Source organism: Cygnus olor, chromosome 4, assembly GCF_009769625.2.
Source record: "Cygnus olor isolate bCygOlo1 chromosome 4, bCygOlo1.pri.v2, whole genome shotgun sequence".
In the NCBI taxonomy this organism is placed as follows: domain Eukaryota; kingdom Metazoa; phylum Chordata; class Aves; order Anseriformes; family Anatidae; genus Cygnus; species Cygnus olor.
The window spans coordinates 51,077,911-51,104,849 of NC_049172.1; the positions used below are offsets into that span (position 1 = coordinate 51,077,911).

General features: G+C 40.4%; 1 protein-coding gene across 1 annotated transcript in view; it reads left to right on the forward strand.

The window, feature by feature from the left end:
- Positions 1 to 4,075: 4,075 nt before the first annotated feature.
- The window catches only part of GABRA4 (gamma-aminobutyric acid type A receptor subunit alpha4), a 49,486-nt gene continuing 26,622 nt past the window's right edge, over positions 4,076 to 26,939 (forward strand). Inside the window, 9 exon segments of the mRNA XM_040555890.1 lie at positions 4,076 to 4,173; positions 6,238 to 6,877; positions 6,971 to 7,089; positions 16,443 to 16,510; positions 18,975 to 19,146; positions 19,149 to 19,194; positions 19,297 to 19,379; positions 21,137 to 21,280; positions 22,676 to 22,828. Coding sequence (XP_040411824.1) covers positions 6,795 to 6,877; positions 6,971 to 7,089; positions 16,443 to 16,510; positions 18,975 to 19,146; positions 19,149 to 19,194; positions 19,297 to 19,379; positions 21,137 to 21,280; positions 22,676 to 22,828 — 868 coding nt within the window. The 5' untranslated portion in view covers positions 4,076 to 4,173; positions 6,238 to 6,794.

Genomic DNA, 26,939 nt, shown 5'->3' on the forward strand with positions numbered 1-26,939 from the left:
GTCTTTACTGAGCATCACTGTCAGTGCAGAGGTGGTGCTGAGCACGGCGAACCACCCCCCAGCACAGCGACAAGTGGGAAGAGCAGCACAAGCAGAGTCTCCTCAGTACTGCTAGCCCCAGGCTTGGGAGAATCAGAAGCCAGCCCCACGGAGCAAAAAAGGTTCAGAAGTCCCAGTTCTACTTCTCTCTCTGCCTGTGGGATTCGGGGGTCTTCATGCAGTACCTTTTAAAATACCTGGTTCAATTTTGCAGTTTTTTCTCAACTACTTCACAACCCAGAGACTTTGTACTCTTGCTTTTAAAGATAAAAAGGCTCACCTGCCTTCGAGAGACCCAGCAAGCCAGGCACTGTGCCAGTAAGAAGAAAATCACTAGAGCTGTTGCCACTGGCTTCAGCGTGAGTCAGCAGCCAGACCTATGGCTCCCGTGGCAAGTTTAAGTCATTCCCCAGGCATCTGCCCATGACTCATACTTCTGAGATTAATAGATGTGCAGTGAGCAGGAACACGAAGCCTTCCAAGGAGGGGGCTTGCTGGTGCCTCTGCTCTCTCATTCCTTCCGGGAACAGACACCAGCAGTGAGATGCAGCTATCTTATCTGCTTCTGTGCCCCCTGTCCCTCTCTCTGCCCTGCCTGTTACCTCTGAAAGCTGCAGAAGGTTTGCTACTGTTGCTCAGGGCAACCAAAATTTTTGACACATTTTGCATTAAACTTGGCAGCCTTGACAGAAGAAGGCAGGGAGTAGGGTAGTGGCTTCCTAGATTCCTCCCCATAACCCTGGATACCCTGTCCTTCACACTGCTTTTAGAAAAAAATCTGTTTCTCCCTGTGTGAAGAGATGTTCACGTATTTTCTGGGGATGCCCATTTTAGAGTCAGAACTCAGGAGCCCTGCTTTGTCCTCCACTCTGCCACTGAGGAGGTGGCTGTGGCCTGCCCTGCTGGCCCCAGTAGCACAGGAGTCCTGGTGCAGACATGATGTAGGTCAGTGATGAGCCCAAATACATAAGCGTGTATGCCAGGGTAGCAGTAGGGCTAGATGAGAAATGGGAGAGAGAGGTACGGGAAATCTGTAATGCTTTCTTGCTGAGGACATTTTTTGCCCCAGTTCCTGCTAGCAGTGCTTCCACTAGCACTTTTCCAACGTGGTGTGTAGACTGGAGGTCCCCTTAAATATGAAGCTCACAGCTTACCTCCTTAGACATCCATGTGTCAATCACTAGAAGAATCCACATAAATCCTATTGCAATCAGTAATAGCAATATATACATGTGTATGCTTGTGTATATATATGTATATATATTTGGTACTCAAAGGATTTTCTAGCCTTATTCCAAGGTATTGAGGACATGTGTGTTAAAATAACCATGGTACTGTAGAACAGTCTTGTAAATACCATATGTCAGAGGAAAAAATATACAGCTAAATGCATGTCGGCATCAGTTCCTGCAGTTCCGTAGGAGTTCTGGCCATGGAAATGAAGCAAAGCTGGGCCAGCTGAAGGTTACAGTTTTACATAGAGCTTATGCTGTGCTTTCAGAGGACAGCTGAGGTGGTGATTAGAGAACTGAACTGGGACCCAGCAGACTGATATTAAGCAAATTTCCTGTGTGGTGTTGGGTTACCACTTAAGCTTTTTTTGTATCTCGGTTTCCAGCAAAATAGAAAAAATAATGCTTTATTGCGCCCAATCCTTAGTCTTATCTAGCTAGATTACAAGCTCTTGCAAGAAGGAACAGCATCTGGTAATGTGTTGGCTATGATGCATTCAATAGGATCCTTTTAAAACTGGAGGTAACTTCATGATCAGATATTGAAATAAGCTGGTGCAGTCTTGAAGTAAATGTACTAATGGCAGAACAACAGTGGGGAGGGAAAGCTGGACTAGAAGAAGAGTGGCAAAGAGCTGCAGCGTCTATCTTACTGTTCCCAGAGCAGAACTTAAATTGCAGTCAACAGAACTAGAACCAAGACTGCTTAAAAATAACCACGTCTCTAGAAGTAAAGTCAAGGCTCATAGAATACAGACTTCCCCACTGATACTTGTCCCTTAATAGATAGTTCAGGCTTCTCCTGAGCTCCAGATTAAAGTCATGATAAAGCCAAGGGCAGGTGTACTTTCTGCGGGTTCCCACGATCTCTTTAATGTGCATGGATGTGGGAGAAGAGGTGAATAAAAGACCCGTTGCACCCTTGAGGAGATGCAAGAAGGGAATCCTCTAGTTATCCATACTGAAAAAGATATCTGTATCTTTTCTTGGTCATCTACCAAAAATGGAATTGGGATATAAATTGCCCAAGGAATGGATTTTCTACCAATGAACTTATAAAAGGATGTATGGGAAGACCAGCTGTTTGACCAGGACTGTAAGAAACTGACTGTAGTGATATGGGCAGAAACTGAAAAAAAAATCTATGAAATTATTGACTTAGCTTTTCAGATAAAGAAACATGTAGGTGCTTGGCAGTGACCCCAGTTTTATCTCCTCTCTTTCCTAAGTGTTAGAGGCTTTTAACTATGCAATTTATAGTTGGGCATTAAAGATTTTCCTAGTCTTTTCCAAGTAAGCTTGGCTGTCTTTATGGGTTTGATGCCAGGACTAAATCATGTCAAAATCTGCAGAATAATGAAATCTCCTGGGAAAAAGGTTACAAACTAAAATTTGCCTCTAGAACCTGCAATATTGATGGAGCCTACGGTTTAAAAAAACAAAAACAAACAAACAAAACAACAACAAAAAAACCTGAAAGGCTAGATGTTTCCACAAGAAAAGTACTGACTTTATTTTTGTTTCTACTTAATCTGATAGTAAAGTAGAAATGGGAAGAGTGCTGATTTTTTTTTCCTGCTTCTCTGTGTGTTGTGATAGATAAAAAATCCATCCATAGCTTTGGATAAAACTGCTTTTGAAGCATGGCCAGAATATCTGCTTCATCAAAAATAATTGGGGGGGGTACATCAGCTTAGGGGCAGTAAAAAAAAAAAAGTCTATTTAAGTTATTCAAGTGCTTTCTGAGCATATGGTGCCAGGCAAAAATAGTCCCCTTCTTACAATAGTCCATGATGGGTGAGATATCTTGGGAGAAATCTTGGAAGAATTGGTGGTAAAAACTGGAGAAGCTGAGAAAATGCTGAATTCAGAAAACATATTTAGGGACCATCAATCCAGACTGTGACCACTAAAACCTTCTTCGAGTCATCAAGTTCTTTTAGAGATGATATAACCTAGAAATTCTTTGAAGTGATCAAAGACCATTTGAAGTAGTATTTTTAAAATCAGTGTATATCTGCTGGTGACAAACACTCACCCTGGGAGGTTTTGTATGTATCTATGCTACAAAGACATTACAAAAGAATCTGGAATTCTCTCAAGAATGTTGAAAAAAATGTTGTTCGAAAAAATGCTGTTCAAAAATGTTGAAAAGTAGCCAGGGCAATGGATACACCAAAAGGCATAAGCAAGTACTCAAAAGTGATATATCTGACTTACAGGACTGTTTACTGTCTTTCTGAACTGTTTTATGTTTCCTTTAAGCCTAGTTTTGTAAAAGTTTCAGCAATATGCGAATGATGCGCTCAGAGATCGCAGACAGCAGTCTCTGTTTTCAGTATTAATCTTAGTGAATTTTTGATAGCGCGGAATCTAAGGAAGATATGAACTGCTGATACCTTTGAGAAGTGTCTGAACTGATTTTCTAGATCTGGAGAATGTGATTTCTCATTTAGTTTTAGGACTTGTAGGGAGTAAATGCAGCCAAATAGCACCTGATCCTACATCAGTATAACCCGGGCAAGCAGGGTGTGATGGAAGGGCACTATGTCTACCTTTTCTTATCAAAAACAATCTGAGCATCTTCTTAGAAGCCATGAGTACTTATTTCCTGGTGCCCTGACATGGTATGTCCACAAATCTTTCAACCTGTTACCTTTACTGGGAAGATAGCAGATACCAGTATTATTATTCTTTTGTTATAAAGAATCTGGGAATCATGCAAAGATCAGATCAGTTCCTAAAATCACTGGGAGGGGAATAACTGAGTTTCTTTGATCTCTACCTGCAGCGGTACTACCGGATCTGCAGCATCCACATTCCCTATTACTCCAGGCATGGATCTGAGAGGGGGTGACTGATAACATTTCTCAGGACATTCATATGGGGAAGATTATTACTGGTGAATACCACTCAATTTTGCTATTTCAGTTCACACAGGTGTCTGTACATATGCAGAAGGTAATAAAACAATCTAAACCCAAGGGTGTCCCCTGCTCTGCCAGGATGTTGCTGGCTTCCATCCACAGCAGCTGCTAGAAGAGGCAGTGCTGTAGAGCTGGGTTTTGTTCTGTATCTGTGACCAGCCAGCAGAATTCTTCCCATTTCTGAATTGCCATCTATTGCTCTCCATTTAAATTTGTGAGTTTGGTTTCTGCCAGCAAAAGTTTTTGAGATATTCCTAGATCAGATAATCTCATTGTTCTGCAGCAAGGGATTACTTTTTCTTGCAGGGGACAGTAAAACTAGCAATTCTCTTTCCTGAAGGCCAGTTGTAAGTATTCCCTTGGCATAGTCCATGCAATAACATGGGACAAAAACTAGTCCAGAAAAACAAATTACATCTGTTTATAGATAAAAAGTGTCTGATTAACTCGGGCAAACTTATCTGATGTGGGGAAATTAGACTCGTGAAGAGCTGCTGATCTATCCCGCTGTTGTTCCTGACCAGACTGCTAATGGAGCCAGGGCAGTGGGCTCTTGTGGGCATGTTGGTTTCCACCTGTGTTTGGAGTTAAACAGGCTGCTCCCACAGCATCATCAAGAGAGCCTAATGACCTTGGAGTGACATCCTACTGTCTGAGTTGTCTAAGCTTGTAAATACTGCATGGAGCACGTGTGCTGTCTGTAGGCAGGCTGCCCACTCTGTTAGGTTCGGCAGAGCATTCATTGGTGCAGCAAGGCAGTAAGGGGATAAGGATCTAGCAGGACTTTGAGGAAAAAAAGCCAAGATTTAAATAGGGAAGGAAAGGCTGGAGTAGCTGAAAGCCAATGAATTCCTTGAGCCTAGCTTTGGTCAGCGCTTGGCTTAAATATCACAGTGCTATGGCTGAAGTGGTCATTCAGCCCTATTTTTCAGGCTGTCTTGAAGGCATGGTGAATTCTGAGAAGATAAAGCTGCGAGCCAAAAAAAAATCAGTACTTTCTGTTGTGATTAGACCAACTCAGTGCCCGGTACCTTTTCTTTATTAAGGAAGATGCAAAACAGAGCGGTCATACCTGAGAGGAGTGTGCTGATGGGAAATGCCTGCATTTCTTCTGTCAGAGTATCAGAGAGCAGAGTAGTAATCTGCAGAGGCCTAAATAGGGCTTTTAAAATTGGAAGTAGAGCTGACTGCCTAGACAGAGTTTTTTTTTTTTTTTTTTTTTTTTGAAAGATAAAGAGCATCAGCAAACTAAATGGATTCGAAGCACAGCTTTAATTGTTTTTCAAAGGAATCAGCAAAGGGCACCCTAGCTGGAACAAGCTCTGAAGTACAATCAGGAAGATTTCAAGTGTCCAGTAGTTTTGAAGATAATCAGGCATTTCAGTGCTTGGAGATAGTGTAGCACGTAATGAATAAAGCCTTTTTATGTCAGCATAGGCAGGGCTGTAGTCTTGAAGTCAATTACAATACCTGCTCCATGTGCTCCTGCACAATGAACTTCACCAGCTTCATTAAAATTGACACGCACACTGATTACCAAACCTAAACAACTTTGCAGCACACCTGATTAGAAGGACAAGTAGTTTATTTTCAGTACCTGTTGTATTGGGGGAAAAACAGCCCGTACCTTTCTCTTCCCTCTCCCCCAAAGCTCCAACCATCCCAGCAGTCTCTGACAGAAAAGCAACATTTTGCAGTGGGTTTTACAGCAATTTATGCAAGAATCCCTTGGACCTTGTATAATGGAAATTATTTGGGTCACTTAACTTGGCTTCCTAATTATAGGAAAGGAAAAAAAAAAATACAATGTGAAGCCATTCCCTTGTTCTAGCATTTTTGCTTCCAGAAAGCCGGGATAACCCACTCGCTCCCATCCATTTCGGGTGTGTTTTAACCCTGAAGTCACGGCTCTTTCCTCTCCTCACCCCAGCGCCTGGTATGCCTCCTGCTGGTGTGGAGGGACCCTCCTGCTTCCAAATCCTCCTTGCAGGGCAATTACTCTCTTTCCCCCCTGCTCTTGGCTTTCTTTCCCCCCTCAGGGAGAAGAGAGGATCGGGACAGCGAAGACTTTAGACCTCAGTCACGAGCAGAACACAGAGGGGAGAGAAACCTTCCCCCTGCCACCTTTCCCTCACAGACACCCACCTCAGCGCCCCGCCACCCGGGGACCCCGAGACCGGGCCGCCCTCAGTTCGGGGCTCACCGGCCCCCTCAGGGCGGCCGGGGCCGAGAGCCGCCTCCACCCGCGGCTCTGCTCGGCTCGGCCCGGCTCCTCCCTCCCCCGGGAGGCCGCTACCGGGCGGGCTCCTCGCCTCGCCGGCCGCCCGGAGGGTGCTGAGGCGGCCCCGGGTGGGAAGAGCGAGGCGGGGCGGAGCGGGGCGGAGGCGGGAGCGGCGGGGCCCGCGCCTGTTGCCCCGAGGGAGTTAACGGCGCGGGGAAAGTCGCCTCTCCTCCGCCCCTGCCCGCCGCCGCCGCCTGGCAACCGGGGGGGGAGCCGCGCATGTAGGGCCGCCGGGGGCTGCCGCCGCCGTCCCCGTCCCCCCCGCCCCGGAGCAAGGCGTTTAACGTGCCCAGGCGTGAAGTATGGCATGCAAAGATGGTTTCTGCCAAGGAGCCAGCTATCGCCATGTCCTCGGGTCTCTCCATCGCCCTCCTGCACTACCTGTGCCTGGCGACGTGGTGAGTACCCCCCGGCGGCGGGGCGACCCCCGCCCGGTGCCGCCGAGCCGGCTCACGGCGGCTCCTCTCACCCGCTCCCTCTTTGCCTCGTAGTCTCAGCGGGCCGCCGGGACAGAGCAAAAAAGAGGAGAAATTGTGGCCGGAGAATTTCACCAGCATCCTGAACAGCCTCCTGGATGGCTATGACAACCGGCTGCGCCCGGGATTCGGGGGTACGGCCGCCGTGCCCGCGGGCGGGGGGCGCGGGGGGCAGCGCTGAGCCCCCCGGGGATCGGAGGGGAGAAGGGCCCGGTCCTCGGGGTGCTGCCGTCGTGCCGGAGCGAAACCGGGGAGCCGGAGTGTGTTGGCTTGGCAGGGAAGGGAGGAGCTGCCCCCCAGCCTGGGGCCGGCGGATTTTGTCCCCCCTTTAAGTGCCACGGATGGGGTCCGAGTAGAAGCGGGTCCGGGGCTGGGTGCTGGGCTGAGGGGTCAGGTCGGGGGTGGGCGCCCGCCCTTCAGCGAGTTGGGGACGAACAGCGCTCGGCTGCTCCGGGTCCAGCTCTGGTTTAGGAGCAGTTAATTGCAGGGTAGGAATCAGGAGCGGAGCGCCGAGTCTGCCCGCACCCGCCGTGTGGACGCGGGGTCCCGCTCCCCCGCTGTGCCCCCGGCTGGTCCGGCGCAGCTCGGTGCTGCTGAGCAAGCAGCCGGGCTCGCCGGTCGGTGTGGGGCTTGCTGATAGCCTGTAGGGGCTCGGGACCGAAAATAACTAGGATCGGGTTGAAATTCATTCCATAATCTGGCATGCCAATATAAAAATACAGATTTAAAAGTTTTTTAAAAAAGGTTTAAAAAGAAACGCTACAGCCCGTCTCATGATGCAATAAGCCAGCAAGAACATTTTATGGGCTGCCTCCTATACGGAATTGAATGAGATCCTTGCGTAGGTTTATGTTGCGAAATACTTTCTTCCTCCCCTAAAAGTACCTTCTTCATACACGTGATGCATCCACAATGACATGTATGCCAACACATGCCATGTACTGGGCTCACATGCATGATCTTGATCATTAAAGGATAACACTAGCATCATTGATCACTTCTTTATTATTTTGGGTATATTGAATAAATGAGGCCTTCCATAGCTCAGCTTAAACGTTATGCGAGAAGAAGGCTAAATTTATTGGAGCACCCAGAGGAGTCATTGAGAACAGGTAGCCTTTTCCAATTCAGTCTCTGCAGAGAGGTTACAGACACTTCTGCATGCGTACAAGAGATGTGCTATGTTTGGTATCATTTTAGGTTGAATGCCAACTAATTAGTCATCTAGCAAAGATGCTTTATGAGCATTATCAGATTTCCAAAATTAAACAACTACTAAATATGTGATGTGACATATAGTTTATGCTGATTTTTATTTCGATACAGTTGTCCTTTGCAGGATATTTTGCAAAAGTAGTCTTTCAGCAAAATTCTGTCAAGAAGGAAAAGTTCCTTCTATCTCCTTGAACTTTCATAACTGCAGTATTGAAGTAAATGGTACAGGGAGATAAAACTTTCAGATTTCAGCCTGAGGAAGGCACTTCTGACTGTATATTTCACAAAATTGATATTTTATTGTTTCTTGCGTCTTCTTTATAATATCTAAACTGAGTATCTTTGAGTTTTGAACTTCTAAGTAACATATGGAAAAAAATACTTCTATTTTTTAAACAATGCCTAGCACCCTAGCTCATTGCAGCAAGTTATCTTCACCTGATTTGACAAGAACTGCTTTTAACTAAAAACTGAAACCAACATAAACGTAAATTTCTCTAAGTGGTCAGATCTGACCTTTTGACATAACTCAACAAGATGTGTGGATTAATCATTAAAAGGTATACTATCCAAATTCAGTTTTCCCTATATTCTGTGTTTTTTGCTGATAAATCTTTATGCCAAATGGGACTCACATATTGGAAGTGGGTCACTCGTTATTATAGAGTGTAGCAAACAAATGTCATAGGGGGTGGGAATATTTAGAAATGGAAAGTATAGTGTGCCTCAGTAATGCTAAAGCTGTGTCACTTTCTGATGAGCAGCAGAATATTTATTTTTGTTTTATTCTTGAAGCTGATTCACCATCTAGATTGCACGTGGCTCAAAATGAAACGAAGGTTTTATTTTAAGAACAAAAGGCCTCACAGAGGTTTGACCGATGCTGATTTTAAACTTCAAATCGATGAAAACATTTCTAATTCTGGCAAAAGTGATGTTTAAAATCAGACCTGGGGGGCTAGCCAAATTCTGAATTTTGCCGGCATATTCCAGAGTTACCACAAATAACAATTCATGAAGATTTTTGCATGCAGAGCAAAGGAGGAAACATTAGATTTTAGAGGTTTCCTAAAATTGGATACAAATTCTCTATCACTAATTAGCACAATTGTTGGTGGCTATAAAGAAGAAGTGAAATCACCTGAGCATGCTTACAAATGTAGTTATGGTCTCTCAAGAGGGTTTTCAACTGCAGTGGAGTACATGGAAGCTTGTCCTGGTACATCTTACACAGGAGTATGGCATATGTTGAGGGTAAACAGAAGAACTAAGTTCCCCAATGTCACTTGATGGACACTGTGCATTACAAAGTTGCTTTATGAAACAGGTAAAAAAAAAAAAAAAAGTTGCTGTTACTTACTAATAATTGCGAGCTTTGCTAGTGTAATAAATAAAACCAGAAGAGTTCATGAAGAAAGTTATTAATGACTCTTTAAGTGGAAGCTCCCCTCAACTTTGGGGGGTGGGAATCTAAACCCTTAAAAGGAGCAAGAGAGAAGGAAAGATATTTTGGCCAGAAGTTTAATTAAGCAAAGCAGAACAGGCGGTTTTGTGCAGGGAAAAAAAAAATCCTCAAGTGCTCTCAGGAAGACTTTAAATGCATAACAGTGTTGAGTTTCAGTGGTGTGAAAGTATTTAGGGACTAAAGAAAAAAGTAATGCTGTGTGATGTTTTAAAATAGTGTAGTGGAAACTAAGTCAGTTACATTCTTTACTCTGTGTGTGCCATTTTGCCATTATCCTGAATATCTGGATGTAGTTTATAATGCATGTGGATTTCCCAGCCAAAACCACTTGGTAATCTAACAGATCACAAGCATAGGGTGTTTACGGAAGTCACCTGCAGTGTGATTAATGAAAAGCGTTATCTGCTGTAAAACTTCAGGTGTTACCTAAGTGCTATTTTTATTCAGCTGTAAAACTTTGAAGGAAAACCACTTCAACTTACGCCCTGACTCCAGTTTTCATCTGCTTTTTAAAAGTTTACATATGACACACAAGAAAGGCAAACTCTCTATAAAATTGCAAAACCTTGATTTTCTCCAGAAATCTGTTACTTTTCCACGGGTGATTAGTTTCAAAATGGTTGTAGAACTCCAGATGACATTTTGACAGGAGCATTATTCACTTGACATAAAAGGCCTGAATCTGATTTGCCATTTTAACACTTCTGTGGTTTTAGACTTTACCTGAGGAACTCCTGATAGAAGGGCCTGACAGATCTGACTAAAACCTGTGCTGGATTAAAGAACCACAGAATGGTTACGGCTGGAAGGACCTCTGGAGGCCATCTGGTCCCATCTCCCTGCTCAGGCAGGGTGCCCAGGATAATGTCCAGCCAGCTTTTAAGGATCTCCAAGGAGGGAGACTCCCCAACCTCTCTGGGCAGCCTGTGCTCGGTCACCCTCACAGCACAGAAGTGCTTCCTGATATTCAGAGGGAACTGCTGGTGTTAAAGTTTGTGCCCACTGCCTCTTGTCCTGGCATTGGGCACTACTGAAAAGAGCCTGGCTCCCTCCTCTTTGCACCCACCCTTCAGGTATTTACACACAGTGATGAGATCCCTCTGAGCCTCCCCTTCCCCAGGCTGAGCAGTCCCAGCTCCCAACCTCATTACACGGAGGGGCTGCAGTCCCCCCCAGCATCTTGGTGGACCTCTGCTGGACTCTCTCCACATATGTCCACGTCTCTCTTGTACTGGGGAATGTAGAACTGGACACAGTACTCAAGGTGTGGCCTCACCAGTGCTGAGTACAGGGGAAAGATCACCTTTTATTATGTATATAATCTTTTATTATAAGGTTATAACTTTGCGATGTTACGATATCTTTTAAAACTTTCATGACATGCTAGCTCATCACACTTACGCCTGTACTTAGCAAAGTAAGAAGAAATGAGATGACCGAAGTGAGGGAAGAGCATCACTCAGTATTCCTTTGTATCTGCTAATTCTGATGAATTTTTCTGCTAGGCATGCCTTTGATCTTGGGCATCTTGCTTTTTGTTCAGACCAAAGAAAGAAGGTGTGTCCCTTCTGAGGCTGACAGTATTGCCCACAGCATGTTCCTGTCTCCTTGTGGTGTGGTTGCCCATCAGTCACTGAAGGCTGGAGCAATCTCTCCTCTTGGGTCTGTTTATTTGTGTGAGGTGCGCTCTGGCACAAAGTGCAAGTCTTACTATCAGCTAGTGAAGTGGTGATAGTTCCACTGCTTTCTGTTCACAAGTTGCCTGCATGCTGGCTCGTGAGTAGAAGGAACAGAACCATGTTAGTTCATTTTCCTTTTTCTTTCCTTCCTCTTTTCTTACTCTTTCTCATGATCTTGTGTCTGTGAAAGTGCAGCTGGATACCTGGTGGAACTAAATATGTTGGCTATCATCTTCCCTAAGAAAAGTATGGGACAGCCTCTCTGCCCCTACTAGGCTGTGTAATGTTCAGCTTATGAACATTGTTACTGAAGAGTTTCATTTCCTGTCAAGGCAAAAGGAGTGAGTGTAGTCAAGAAATACATGCAGAATAAATTTGAAGAGCAAAGACATCTTTTTCTTTTTAGAGAATGGAAATATATCTACATGATTATCTGCTCTTATTAAAAAACTCATGCATACTTTCAAGGTCCCATTGCTCAGCATAATAGATTCTGTAATATATATTTTTTTAAGGTTGCAAAGGGACTGGACATGAGCACTGTAAAGTTATCACTTTTTTTCCTCAGGCACTTGTCCAGTCTTCCTCAGCTGGTGAGACCAGATGACTCAAAGGCTTGTTAACAGGATATAGTGTTATATACCTGTAGTTGCCTGATCTGAATTTGGCGCAGGTTTGTAATGCTTGAAGTCATTACCATCTGTCTGTTGTTTAGTGACCTGTATAAAATTAGCTGATATTCTTGGTCCAGTCCTTAGCAGACAGGTGTCCACATCGTGGGAACTGGCATGAGTGTCAGCCTTGTTGGCTGTCTCAGCAGAGAGTAACTGCTGAACAGGCAAAGAAACAGAGTAGTCTCATTTCTGGAGGTATGTTTTTTTTCCTTTCAGGGTTCAGACATGCTGATGGATGAATGTAAGAGTTACCATGTGCTGTTGCATTTGTTGTATTTATCTTTGGATAAAGAATGTAGCACAAGTGTTTGAACTCCACATTCCACATTCAATGCCCTACCTAGTGGTTCTGAGTTCCCAGCAGAAATTTCATATATAGCAGGTGTCCTCTGCTGTAGAATTAAACAAAGAACATGCTTCATATAATCTTTTTTTTTAAATTGAAAGATAGCAATCATAAGCAGCCAGCAAGAATGTAGAAAAAGCACCAAGTCTTTCACATGTGGTTCTTTAAAAAAAAAATCTGTAGCAACTACTTCTTCCTCCCCCCTTTTTTAGATGTTACTGTAGGAACTGATGTAATGTAGTTTCACGTAGTTTATGTATCCTGGGACTGATCTCATAGCAGTGGCAATAGCTGCACTTAACATTTAAACTGTAGTTTGTGTGTTGAAACCTTTGTACAGGCTTGTTGCTAATGTTCGTGCTTGGCAGCGTGACTCTTGATGGCAAAATTTGCAATGTACGGAGAGCCTGTGCAGGATTTGACTGTTTACATACAGTGGAGATCTCTGCAGTGACAGTTGCCTATGGAGACGAGGGGATAATGGAGCCCAAAGTCTTTTGCTGGGAGCTGTGCTGCGGTTCAACCCATATGTTGGCATGCAATGCATGGGAGAGCTGTCTTATGTTCCTGTTCGCAGGGTTAGGGCCTGGCATCACTTCTGCAGCCCACATGCAGCATCTCTACCGAACGCTGAACTATTCTGGCTTTTTGCAGGGGTTGCTTTTAATCCTGCCTGAGCTTCTTTAAAATATATTATCTTGCAAGCGGTGATTCAGACTTAACCGTTCCCACTGCAGTGTGTAGGACTCTCCTCCTATTTCATTGACATAAAAATACACAGCAGTATGTTATAAATAGTTCTTCAGTGTTCGTGAAGATTTATGGTGATTAGATGCTTTCTGAACATCCATTGAAGGATAAGCTCAAATGGTCATATTTAAAATTAATTGGCCTTCTTACAACTCCCTGCATTTTATTGCCAGTAGTAGAAGGTGAAGGTTTCTAATAGGATCTTCTGCTTGCACAGCCCAAGTTGATTAAGTGGTGCAACATGCTTGTTTCAGAGGGCTGCTTAAATCACCGGTAAAAGTAGGTTAGGTGACTATAAATCACCTCCTCGTTGACAGGAATTCCCATGATTAGTAATAATTAGGAAGAAAGAAAAAGGCATGACTCACTCTTTCTACCCCCACTATTGTTACGTACTGGAGTTATGTTTTCTCCTACAAGGAGAATATGATGTCGCCATAGATGCTCCTGGGTTGGCGTTGAGTACTGTGATGTGGTTGATAATCCAGTGTTTGGCCTTAACAGTTGTGGACTGACAATGTTGGTGAAAGATGTGAAGCATGATGGGGCTACGACTTTGGGAAAAGCATTAGAGAGATGATCAGTCTCCACTGTCCCTTGCAGTTGTCTTCTCTCCTACCAAACGTCTTAATGCTTACCACGGTTTTGGATGCAAAGCAAGGATTTGCATATCAGTACTAGGTGGATGTATTCGTTCTGTTATGACACCTAAAATGTTTGTAGATCCTCATTCCTCTGACATTGTCTAGTGGCCTAAAATGTGAATTTTAACATTTATTTAATCATTGCACTACCATCATGTCAGGCATTCATCCAAAAGTAAACTTTAATATCAACCTTATTTTGTGGCTTCTTAATTGTATGTCCTCCTTCCGTCTCATGAGTCCTACTAGTAAATAAAGGTTTAAGAGCAGAATAGCAGTTGCTAGAAGACAAAACTTTAGCATAGTTTCAGTCCTGTGTTACTCCAATTGGGTTTCTAATAGCAGTAAATCATAAGCTTGCTGATTTTGAGATTAGTTTCCTGGTCTTAGATCTCTCCATCTTTCCAAGAAACTCCAAAAAATAAACTTGCAAAAAGACTCTGAACACTTATTGCTTGTGAAACTGTAATCATTTAATAAAACAGAAGAAATCAGTTTCTGAGGAAAACCAGCTCATGCCTATGGGAAAAATCTGCCTCTTTGTTCAATTCAACAGTTATGAAATTACAGTGTTCTGTGAGGTAAAGAAATGAAGATATCATAAAGAAAACCAGTAAAAGGTGGTTTTGTTTTGTTTTTAGGAATATGACTTTTAGTATTTTCTTATTGTTGGGCAACAAAGACTTATTTCTGTATTTTCCCCCTAGAGCAGTGTGCAGCAATGTCTCTTTTTCATTTCTATAGAACTTGGATTTCAGAAACATTTCAAATTTGCTAGATGAAGTAAAGAAATATTTTGTGTATATATACGTATTTAAACCCAAAGTAGTTTACCCTAGATAAATGATAGTCTTTAGACTATAGATAGGCTTTAGATAGATTATGGGAAATCAGATACATTTGGATCACCTGTGTTTCTATGTGCAAGTATGATTGTTTTTTTCTCACCTATTTTTTTAACGCTGCAGGTGAAAGTCTCCACTTCCAGTATTTTGACAGCTCTTGCATGTTTTTTTTTCTGATCTCTTGGAGCTCTCCAGAAATAGTTATATTCTGGAAATTTCATTGGGCTACATTGGCAGTGAAATGAGTGGTCTAACCACTCATGGATTTCTATGCCCTGATGAACACGTAATTACTTGTAGAAAGGGGAGCAGCTTCCATTTGACATGTTTAGAAGAGCAGAATGGTATAAAAGTGTGTTATCTGGAACTTGGGAAATGCTTCTTAAAACCTCTTCAAGACAGACATGCTGAAGGATCCAACTTTCCAGGGACCACTGAGCTACCAACTGTTGTAGGGTGAATTTTCTTAAGATTTTATCTTGAAAAAATGTCCTTCTGTGAAACTGTTAACTTCCAGCAAGGAGTCTGTTTTTTGACATTTAGCTGAAAAAATCTTAGCTGTTCTTCTCTACATAACTTGCAAACTGTTTAGTGAAATAATTTTGCATGGTTTTATTTTACTTTTTGTTCACAGTTTGACACTTGTTCTAGGTGCAAGAAATATGGGTTTCCTGTTTTCCAGTTGCTTATCTTTTTATCCCTTTAACATTTGATTCAGAGTGATGTCTGTGAAGTGATTTTTTTTTTCTTTCCAAGAGGCACATATTCTTCTGCTTCAAATAGTCTTAAGTCTTTCCTCTTTTCATATTTAGATTCCAAATACTACGATAAAGCCTGAATTAACAGACTTGAACCACTTATCCTCTTCAGAAATTTGAGTTGCAGGAATGTAGAAACTGTGGTTGTGAGTTTGTTTTTTTCAAACAGATATTGTTTGGTAGGAACATCAGTAGATATTTTTTTTTATTGTTAATTTATGATGTAAGCTCATTACTTGAGTTAAACCATTAGCTAATGCTTTGATCACAGAATCATCGTCATAACTGGTAATAATTAGCAGTTTTCTAGCCTTTTACATTGGGAACGAACCTAAATCCTGCATGTGTTTTTAGGTTAATGGAAACCCTAAAACTGCCATTAAAAGTAATGTGGAATGGTGCCCATTTTACATTTCAAGGTGTTTTGTCCTGTAGTAAAGGAGATAATAATGTTGAGATGAAACTTCTTTTTCTGATGGTTGTTTGCCGTTCCCAGCTGTGAATGTTCAAGACCTCTGCTGCCCTGTGTAATAAATACCACTAGCTCTTTCAAGACAGGCTTTGTAATAGCATGTGGACCAAGGTTCAGACACTCCAAAATGCTGAGATTCCTAAATCTTCTGTTTGTCAGTATTAAGCCACTTAAGTACTTCTCCCGATATGGTTGCAGTTCTTGATCCTGCAATAGTAAATTGCCTAGTCCATGGCATGCCAATATCTGTAGCCCAGTTATTACCAGTAAGACTGAATGTTAGCAACAGATACCTTGGGGAATGTGGATTACTTAAATGAGGTGCCTGTTGTTTATCAGCATGGTGTTTTCCATAAGGCTTTTAATTTATCGGTACCTGTTTTCATATCTGTTGAGTCTACTTTGGTTTCCTAAATGGGGATTTGCATGGAAATGCTGCTTTTGGCTTACTTATGTGGTAAAGATAGTTGAGCAGTGCTTGTTATCAGAGACTTAGCTGAAATGACCTGTATTTGCATTTTGCTCTTGCTCGTCCACAGAACCCTCAAAGTGATAACTGTTGACATGCCAGGATCACTTATGAGAACTGTTGACCTGCAAAATTCACATTTTCTTGCTCACTTCCTTTTCATGTATTAGGTCCTGTTACAGAAGTCAAAACAGATATATATGTCACCAGTTTTGGACCTGTTTCTGATGTGGAAATGGTATGTATTTCTGGAATTAAAATGCTGTTTCCTGTTTCTGAGAAACCATTAACTGCAGTCAGGAGTGGATGCTCAAGTCACGTCTCCGTACTGTTCTGTCAGTCATGCAAAGTAGACAGGATTAGGAGCAGCTTAATTTATAGCTTATAATTAGATACAGCAGGCCTGATTCTGGTCACATTTGCACTGGTTTTTGGCTGGTTTAAAGAAATTACTTCACAGGATTTAAAGCAGATTTTTATGGTGTAGAGGCCTTGCAGGGAGCATCTCAGTATACTGTGGGGAAAATATGTAATCTCTTTGAAATTGCCTTTCCCTTTCTGAAATGAGCGTTATTCTCAGGTGAATAATAATGACATCATTTCACAAATACTTGTTGACATTTTCATTTCAGATGAATTCCCTTTGTCAATCTTTATGCCCGTTTTAGCATCACTTTCAGTAAATGTTTGACTGATAGAGTTTTCATAAGTGTCTGCAGAAATTGAATGCCAAAATGACATGCATGAAATACTCACAGAAGACAAACGTTACATTTGCACATACTGTTATTTGTGCCTGAAAGGCTTCTGCATCCACTTGAGGTCAAGTCCAGCATAACTCTCATCAACTTCTCTAATCCAGCAGTATACCCTTAAATCATGTGACCATTTCTCTTTTTTATAAAACATCCAAGAAATCACATGGATGTAACAGAGACATATGTACATTGTATGTTTGTACTTCTTTAAGGGAAAGGCAGTTTCAGGGCAATAGCTTCCTTCCCACATGGTTCTATCCTGCACTTTCTGGTGCACCTCATTTGGTTCTATGCTAGGGAGAAGTATGTGAGAGCAAGATATTTTTTCAAGGACTAGGTTCCTGTACCAGTCTCATGCTGAACTTCATCTTACACCTTCGATGGATATGTATGATGCTGGTCAGTGTGACAAGGGGTACAAGAATCTGGTTCCAAGGAAATCTAGTAATGTGAGCCTCACCTCTAAATTGATGGCTGCATGTGATCTCTCAGGCTTTGGTGAAGCATTTGGCATGCTGCCACGTGGAAATTATTAGTTATGTTGGAGAAGGCAGGAGTGAAAACAAGAACCGAAGGTAGGTAAGGAACCAGCAAAAGGAGAGTTTACGGCAGATATTTCCCCTTTTGTCATTAGGGATTGATTAGAAGGCAATTCCAGGGATCCAGGAATTGGTTTTGGAATGATTTTTAGTTAGTGTATCCATTAGTGACACAATGTGGTATGTATGTGGCTGCATTCATAAAACTCGCTGGAAGAGCAAAGCGTGAGATAGTCTCAGTACAGGAGGTGATCTATCGGAATGTCTTTTTAGAAGAACTGGATTACTTTGGTACCCAGTGTAATGAAAGGAATTGAAATCTCATTTTACAAAATGTGTCACGTAGAAGCTGATAACAGAAACTGCTACTGTAAGCTATGATGTCACCAGCAGGAAATGACAATAGAAGAGAGACCTGGTAGATTCATTATAAACCTTACTGGACGATGCAGCCATGCAACAGGCAGCAAACCTAATTCTAGGGTGCATTACACCTGTAGAGATGTACCCTTGCCCATATGAATAGGTATGACCAAACAAGTAGTTTCAATGCTAATAACATGCAGAAAGGTTTGAAATAAAGTCAAAAACATTATTTGACTTAACACAGAGTTGCAGCTGTAAGTTAGAAAGGACTTCAAACTTCCTATGTTACCTTTTTCAATGCCATAATATTATTTTTTTTGTGGGTGTGTGAAATGCTTAAGCTTTCCAAGATGAGAAATGCATTCCTTTGTCAATTAATTAGCATGTGATTTCTCATGATGTACTTGTGTCTGCAGTTCTGCAGTTGCTTGCATGTTTTCTTTGGAGCATCCGAATGGCTTTTCTGGGGAAGTTAGCAGGATAGTTATGTAGTTGAAAATAAATGTGTATTTATGCAACTCTGTGTGTAGTTTATTATATACGTCTTGTGACATAACAAAGGAAATATTTTGCTTTTGTTATTTAAAAGCTTGCTTTTGATCAGTTGAATTTAAATTTCCTTTCGTGGCTTTAAAGTGGAGGTAATTGTTTGTCCTGATATTTTAATTTATCCATGGATTTTTTTGCTGCTGGCTGTATTTTTTTTAAAAATTTGTTGACACTTATTGTCACAGATCTTTTTGTTTCCAGTTATATGCGTGACTACAAGTTAAATTGCCTGCTTCCTGGAATCTAATTAGATTAATTATTTCTTAATGATTAAATATGTGTAGCAATTTATTGATATGACTAATGTGGGAAATTAAGCTATTAAGAAGTACACAGCACTTTAATTGGTGGAAATGTTTGTGTAGTGGACTTAGCATTTTCTTTACAACTAATTTCTTTGCTCCCGAGCGATTTCTATTTATTTATTTTAATTACAGGAAACACTTATATATGCAAAATATGATCTTTGTTATTCTGCAATTTAATACAGGAGTATACAATGGATGTCTTCTTCCGTCAAACATGGGTAGACAAAAGATTAAAATACGATGGCCCTATTGAAATTTTAAGACTTAACAACTTGATGGTTTCGAAGGTGTGGACTCCTGACACTTTCTTCAGGAACGGGAAAAAGTCTGTTGCACATAATATGACAGCCCCAAATAACTCTTCAGAATAATGAGAAATGGCACCATCCTGTACACAATGAGGTATCTAGCTTGTTTTTTTGGCTTTTTACAATTACTGTATGCAAAAGTTATGCTGCCTAGACAAAATGGCAACCAGAGACTATTTAATTTGTTCCATTATAGGCTTACAATAAGTGCAGAGTGTCCCATGAGATTAGTGGATTTTCCCATGGATGGTCATGCTTGTCCTCTCAAATTTGGGAGTTGTAAGTTGCAATTATGAAATTTCTTGTAACTACAGAATTTAAATAGTAGAAGTAGATTTTGATCAATTACTAAACTTTCTGAATATTAGTCTTGATACACAATCCTTATGCAGACAAAACTCCTGTTAAGTTCCTTGAGAATTTTATTTAGGATCTGAAAAATTAAACCCAGACAGAGAATTGAAAAGCAGGCAGCGATTCAGCTATTACGTTAACCCCCCCCCCTATTCTGGCTATACTGTTTCTTGAAATATGTAGTTTTTCTTGGTTCCTAGGGATGAATTGAACACTCAGTGAAGTGAGAAATTCTCTGGAGAAGACAAAGAGTGTGGGATCCATCTCAATTTACAGCAGTCAGGTAAAAGGTGCCTAGGGCAGCTGGTTATTTGGCTTTCTCTACAGTCAGTGATGTCAAGCTGACATCCTAAGATAGATTTGTATGTTAAGTGTTAAGATTTGATCCTGGTTGTGTTTGTCTTATCTCCTATCTCCTGGCCTATATGAGGGAGTCTGCATGGCAAGTTTATGCTAGATAGCTTTTAGACAGGTGAGAGTAAGTGAGAGGAATCTTAGTGCAGGTGACTGTCCTTTTCTGCTTCAAAGTCTGAAGGGTATCCAAAAAATCTATACCTGACTTTTGCTAGAAGGAACGTTTTGGGATGTATTGCATGCAACAGAGGGAGGCAGTTATGATTCCCTGATTTTAATCCACAGCAGAGATTGTTGTGACCACCTGGGGACAGTTGACGTGCTTCATTATGTATCTTTTTACTCTTCTAAGTGTCCCTGGTCACTGCTGCTTTATGCTGGGTTATAGTCAGTGGCTGGACATTAATCTGCTTTCCTTGACCCCTGAATTTTGAAGTTTGAAATGGCTGGAAGCTACTTAGAGTTGTTCCTTAGCATACATTGAGCTTATACAGTTGGGTAGTCAGTCAAGCAAAATAGAGATATTAAAGACACTGCTCTGATAAGGCTTTTCAGTTATGGTGAGACTGGAAACCTAGTCCTTCTACAACTGGCTTTAGTATCAGATGTGTAGTAGGGGAACTTCAATAGTAGGGACTTTTCCACCCGCATATTTCTTCAGTCAGCAGAAATTGTGCTTCACACTAATCTGGTGTCTTCTTCAGTGAACCTTTAAATAAGACATAGCAATTTCAAATGCAAGACTGGTTTAATTTAATTTTAACAGGAGTTTGGGCTGTGTAGGGATTGAATGCTAGCCCTAAGTTATGTCTTTTGTGTTAAATGTTAGAATGTTTCTTTGGGAGTGCTTATTTCTGGGCTACTGTGAATCTTTTACTGACCTCTGGTTTCTGGCAAAAAATACCCTTAAACTTCTGACTTCAGTTTAATCATATTTCCTTTAAAGAAATTTGCACCCTGTCTCCAAAATGTGTCCTCTTTATCATGCTCTTTTTTTAGATACCTGTATATTTTAATAATAAATTTTTAGATAGAAATTTCTAAAATAACGTGAAGATAATCTTTACACACTCAGTAAGGACTGATCCAGAAAGTGTAGTGTTCAGACTTCACATTTGAATGTGAAGTTAATTTATGTGTGACACTTGACATATGACTTTAGCTCCAATTTATTCTCATGTGAGGGTGTTTTTTTGGGGTAATTTCACGTGGAGGTTATCTTCTAAAGTTGTTACTGTGAGTCTTGCTGTTCAATTTCAGTAGCTTTGGGCTGGGGTCCTGGTAAGGTGTGAGGTTTCCTATTTATGCAAACTGGTGCTGTGTTGTAGATGCATATCCAAAGAGTGAAATGATTTATACCTGGACAAAAGGACCTGAGAAGTCAGTGGAAGTTCCTGAGGAGTCTTCCAGTTTAGTTCAGTATGACCTGCTTGGGCATACGGTATCCACTGAAACCATTAAATCTATTACAGGTAGGAATCTCATCAGCAAGAGTTAATCTGAGGTAAAACTAACCCTGTAATACTGCCCTAGGCTTTTTTTCTTTTGTTCCTGTAAGATATTCTACTGAATGTCATAGGGTATATATTGAGGGCTGAGAACATAAATCTGAATTAGGTTTCTGTCCTTCAGATTTACATTTGCAGATTCATTACCGTAGATTGCGAAGGTCTTTCAGAAAACTAGAATGAGATCATTACTCCAAGGGACAAAATGAGTATTTAATCACTGCTTAAAATGCAGTTTGAAGAGTCAAGAGGATGCCTGGGTGAGGAAGTAATTTCTCAGCACTGTATCCACATTATGTGCAAAAGACTTCCTTTGTTTGGTGGTACAAACAGCTTGGGATAAAAGTAGAGCATACAGAATGGGTTATTAAAACCATAAAAACCCTCTAGTCAGATAAGGATAGGCACAAATGCATTAGTCACAATAGATACTTCTGCTGATTTATGCTGTAAGAAATAAGGCAAATGGCAACTACAGGCATCCTAAATGAGTGAAGTATCACTGATGAGCAGTTTGCTGATAAAGCAAGCATATTCCCAAAATATTTTTAAAAATTGGAATCATTTTCTAAACATCAGCAAGTATGGGTGTTGTGAGATGGTCAAAATGAAACAAATAAAGCAAATATATGTGATGTATTGCTCTAAGGATGATTTTTGTAAGATAAAAGAGCATTTTGAAGTACATTAGAAATTGACCTGTTAGTGTATTGATTATTATGAGTTAATGACCCAGTTTCCTTACTGTCCCCCAAATGCTTTTTCTGTAGTACTTCTATTTAGATACTTTATTCAGTTCAAGCTGAAACTATAACTATTTTGTTTAATATTAATAATGATACTTTATCTAAACTTAAGCCATTTTTAATGATTTTTGCATGTCTCTTTATCACAGTGACGCTGGTGTATAAATATAGTAAAAAGCTGAGATGCTTCCATATCATTTTATATGCATCATTGTTATAATTGTTTTATTTAGCAGATGGGTACCACAGTGTTCTGGATACTGTGGTAGGTAGATAACTTGTGTCTTGAAACTCTTTTCTCAGCAGATGCCAAAAAAAGATTTAAATCATACTTACACTATGCAAAGTGATCCAGTGTTAGTTGTGTATATGTAGTATTTTTGAAAGCAGCTTCAGAATAATACTGTAAGGACCTGCTGTTTCCAGGATTTTTTGGTTAAAACTTATCTTTGTTCTTGTCTTGTAAGGCAGATATCTTCCTATACATGTTAAGTGTTGTGATTAGCATCATCTTAACCAATCATCCTAGCTGATAGTCTGAAACAGTTATTTTGCAACACATAAATATTATGTGCAGTCAGAAAAATATTTTTTTCTTTTTTTTTTTTTTTAGGTGAATATATTGTTATGACAGTTTACTTCCACCTCAGACGGAAAATGGGTTATTTTATGATTCAGACATATATCCCATGCATTATGACCGTCATCCTTTCTCAAGTTTCATTTTGGATAAATAAGGAATCTGTTCCAGCTAGAACTGTGTTTGGTAACTATTTCTGTTTTTCACTTTTTTAATGACTTTCTCTAGAATAGGCCTTTCTAGTGCACAGGGTATACTGCCTCTGTATTAGTGCAGAAGGAAGGGAATAAGGTAAATTCAGAAGAATTTTTGCTATCAGTGTATGAAGACAGTAGTATGTGAAACCTTGGAATGGGAAAAGAAGCTTGGAATATTCAGAAGGATAGCGTGTGTGTACATTGGTGGGGATTCTAGCTTCATGGGGGAGCAAGCTGCGAAGACCTGGCCCAGGCTAATCTAGTCAAGACCTTGCTCTGCATCCAGAGCAGTTCTGTCTGTGAACAGTAGTGTAGTCACTTGAACTCATGCCTTCTAAAATCCGTTTAAAAGAATTTGATTGGTAATGTGTGAAATGTGCAGATGTCTAACCAAATATGTGTGTCATCAGTGGAAGCTTGCTATGAGCAAGGCTTAGATCCTGTTACTGTAGTTTCACGTTTAGTGATCTTCTCTCCTGTCTGCCATTGCCATTATGGAAATGAATTCAAAAGGAAAAAATATTGCAAGATATTAAAATTGAACTCATCAAAATAGAGTCTGAATGTGATGCTGCAGTGAACACTGAAAATAAAAAAATAGCTTCTATGGAAGACAAAGCATAAGAAATTGAATGGAAGTATGATTTCTAACAAAGGAGTAGGATAAAAACATTTTAAAGGCAGTCTTCATAGAGCAGTGTCTTGATTTTATAATATACCATAGCTGAAAGCAGGACTGATCAGGAAAAGAATGTTCTACAAAAAGCCTTGCTATAGATAGATGCTGGCAAGAGTGATAAGAATTAATGTTTCTACATGCTGGCTCATTCAAACATGTAAGTAGAGTCTGAACACTGGTATCGCAAATTAGACAAGGTTAATGATTAGTTATAGGAAAAAAGCTGTGAAGCTAGTAAGATCTCTAGTAGCTCTCAACTTGAGCATTATATTAGGCAAACAAATATATTGCTTCAAATGTCTTTGCAGTAATGTTGAACAGTAGTGCTTTTTGAAGGGAGCAGTGCCACGAACTGGAAAGGTAGAATCTGTATTTATAGACAAAATGTGACAATTGAAAATGTAGAAATCATACAGCAATATGTAATATATGTCATTATATCCATATATAAAGCTGAGAACAAATAATAATAAAGTTTGGACATCTACTAAGTTACACTTAAGTCTCTAATATGGCTTTGAAAGCAAGTGGCTTAAAGTATGGGTATTTTTTTTAGTTTTCAGACAAATGCCAGAAGGGACCCTGTTTTGTAAAGGTATTCTTAAGAGAAGATAAAAATGTTGCAGGCAAGAGATAGGAATGAAGCCAGAATGTTTGCTATGGTACTGACTTTCTAGAGGAACTGTCTGAAGAGGCTAACCAAAAGGCCTTTCCTGCATGTTTAGAGAGAACTTGACAAAGTTAACAGAGGAAGGACAGACAAGGAACAATCTAGGGAGTTCCTGCCTGTCAAGATGTCTGTTACTATGGAAAAGATGCACTGTGATGAACATGATGCACTATGGATGCTTTTCATGTGGAACAAAGATGTAATGATTTGGTTTTGCAATATATTCTGAATGTTTAACAGGTTAACCATGAGTGGCTGGGAGAGAGGATCCAGAAAACATCTATCTTTTTTAAAGCTCCCCCCCCCCCCCAAAAAAAAAAAGTAGCTGTAATACACCACTTGAATAGGAGACAGGGATGCTTAGTCTCTTGCTTACAAATCAGGTGTATTATACCTGAATGGTTTGTCTTAGAGGTAAACTGCTGTTTCTGAGTACCCTTGTAAGGGAGTAGCTCACTGGGAGCTGTCTTCCAGCACACTTTTTCTCAGATAGCGTGTGACCTCTTGCTGTCATATGTGCATTTCAAAAAACAAAATGGAGATGTTCTGATGTATGAGGAGAACTTACCTGGACATGGGATTGGACTTGCAAGTAAATTCTAGTCATGAATCTGTGTGTTCAGTCATTTGACTGGGCAAACTACCACCATCTGACACACATTTATTCCAGTTTCAGCGTGTGAATGCTGAGTGGTGTGATAAGGTAGGCAAGGAGCTGTAGCATATGTCCTTCAGTTTCCTTTGTGAGAGGCTGGGTAGCAGTGTTGCAAGTGAACCAGAGCAGGCACGGCTGAGTTGGGAGAACTGTCATGACGCCCATTTCATCTGTACCAGCCAGAATCAGTAATGCAGGAGCAAAAGTGATGGCTGTGAGACCCATATTCAGTAAGGATGCTATATTTTCTCCATCACCATTTAGACATTATAAACTGTTTACTTTTATCTCCCTGCCAGACTCACAAGCTCTTTCAGCTAAGGCTTTTGTTAAAAGTTTTCATTAAAACATGGTAGTTTAGGTGCTACTATGTAACCAGTATGGTTGTGTACTGGTTATGTAACCAATACTGGTTGCTACCCATTTTCTGAAAAATCACATCAGTTGTGACACCAACACAACATCGTCATAGAGACATCTCAGTACGTTTTGAACTTTAATGAATATTAGCTATCTCAGGAAGCTAAAATTTGCCCCTTCATTTGTGGGTCCAATTTACTAACAGATTTACTTTTCCTATGAACCAGAGAACCCTGTGAGAACATTACATTGCTTTATTGCATATTAGCCAGACCTGTTTATGCATATGGAGTTACACATGGAGTAGTGATTTGCACTTTTTATAAAGACTTCATGCTCTGGTGTCAGAATTCTTAATTGTAATAGTAAAATAAATCTTAATAAGGTACATAGGTTGTGATTTCTGCAGTCAGAGATTTAGACCCCTAAATCTGATGTTTGTGGAGGATTGGTATTTCTTAGAGGAAAGACAGAGGTAATTTTCTTTCTCAAACGGATTTTTAAAATTATTTTTTATATTAAAATACTCTTAATATATTTATATATGACTGTGTGCATTTCTAACCGGAAGCTTGCAAGTATTTTGCTCTGGATAACTACAGTTCATGTGTATGTATAATATTTTTTACCAGAACATAATTTGCCACCCTATAAATAACTATGGCACGTATCCAAGGGCAGTTGCAGAGACAACTGCAAGTCTTTCATCAGAATGGTTTCATAGGGGGAAAACCGATAAAGACTGAGGCAGTAAACTGTGTAACACTGTCATGGCCTGCCCTCTCCTCCTTACATTTGGTGAATCATTGGCTAGTCGGTTCACTTCATCCTATTCTTATATCTGTTAAGTAAATGTCTTTTCAAAAAGACAATTCAGACAATCTTTAGCTCAAAGAGAACAAAAGTAGAATTGGGAAGGATTGGGTAAGCATGGATGTGCCTCTTCCAGGATAAAATAACTTTCCGTAATTTTTTTCTCAGCATTAAACATTTTCAGTGGTGTGTTTTCAACACCTTCCCACTGAAGAAGGTTTAGTGAGCTTGCATCTCTGTTTTTTATCCTGCTGAGTTTGCTCTGAGATATTCTTTGTGCATTTATGAACTAACTGCTGCTCTTTTCTTCTCTTTTTTTTTTTTTTTTTTTTTTTTAATAGGAGAGACTGTTTTAATTGTGTCCTGTTGTCTGTGTGGCAGTGTCTAGATGAAGCTTTTTCATATTAGGTTCCCCAGATGGGATATGGCCATTTAGGGAAGAGGGTGTGTGAAGATCCTGTTGGAAAACAGGCTCTTAATTATTTTGATTTTTTCTCAGTATATGCATTTCCTCTTGAATTAAAATGGGTACAAGTGTTCTTTTCATAAAAGTAAAGAAGTATACATTTGCATTCAGTCTTCCTTGTGGTTATCATGGTAGGACTTGAGTAGTGTTCGCTCTTTACATGGTATTTTATATTTGAAAGATATAGGATTCTTGATGTTTTAACTATTCTTGGAATATTTTAGATGAAAGAAAAAAAGCTCATTTATTGGTTGTATACAGCTGGTATTTGCACTTGAAATATTATCATGAAGTGGTCATATTTGAGCTCAGTGTTCATGCATGTACACTTTAATTGAAGTTGTTCTTTCAGAAGATGAAATCCTAATTAAATTTCATCGGTTGAGTAGTAGCAGAAGGGTTTAAAAGATAAGGTGATGGCTTGCTAATTAACAGTGTTGTTCACAGAATATTATAG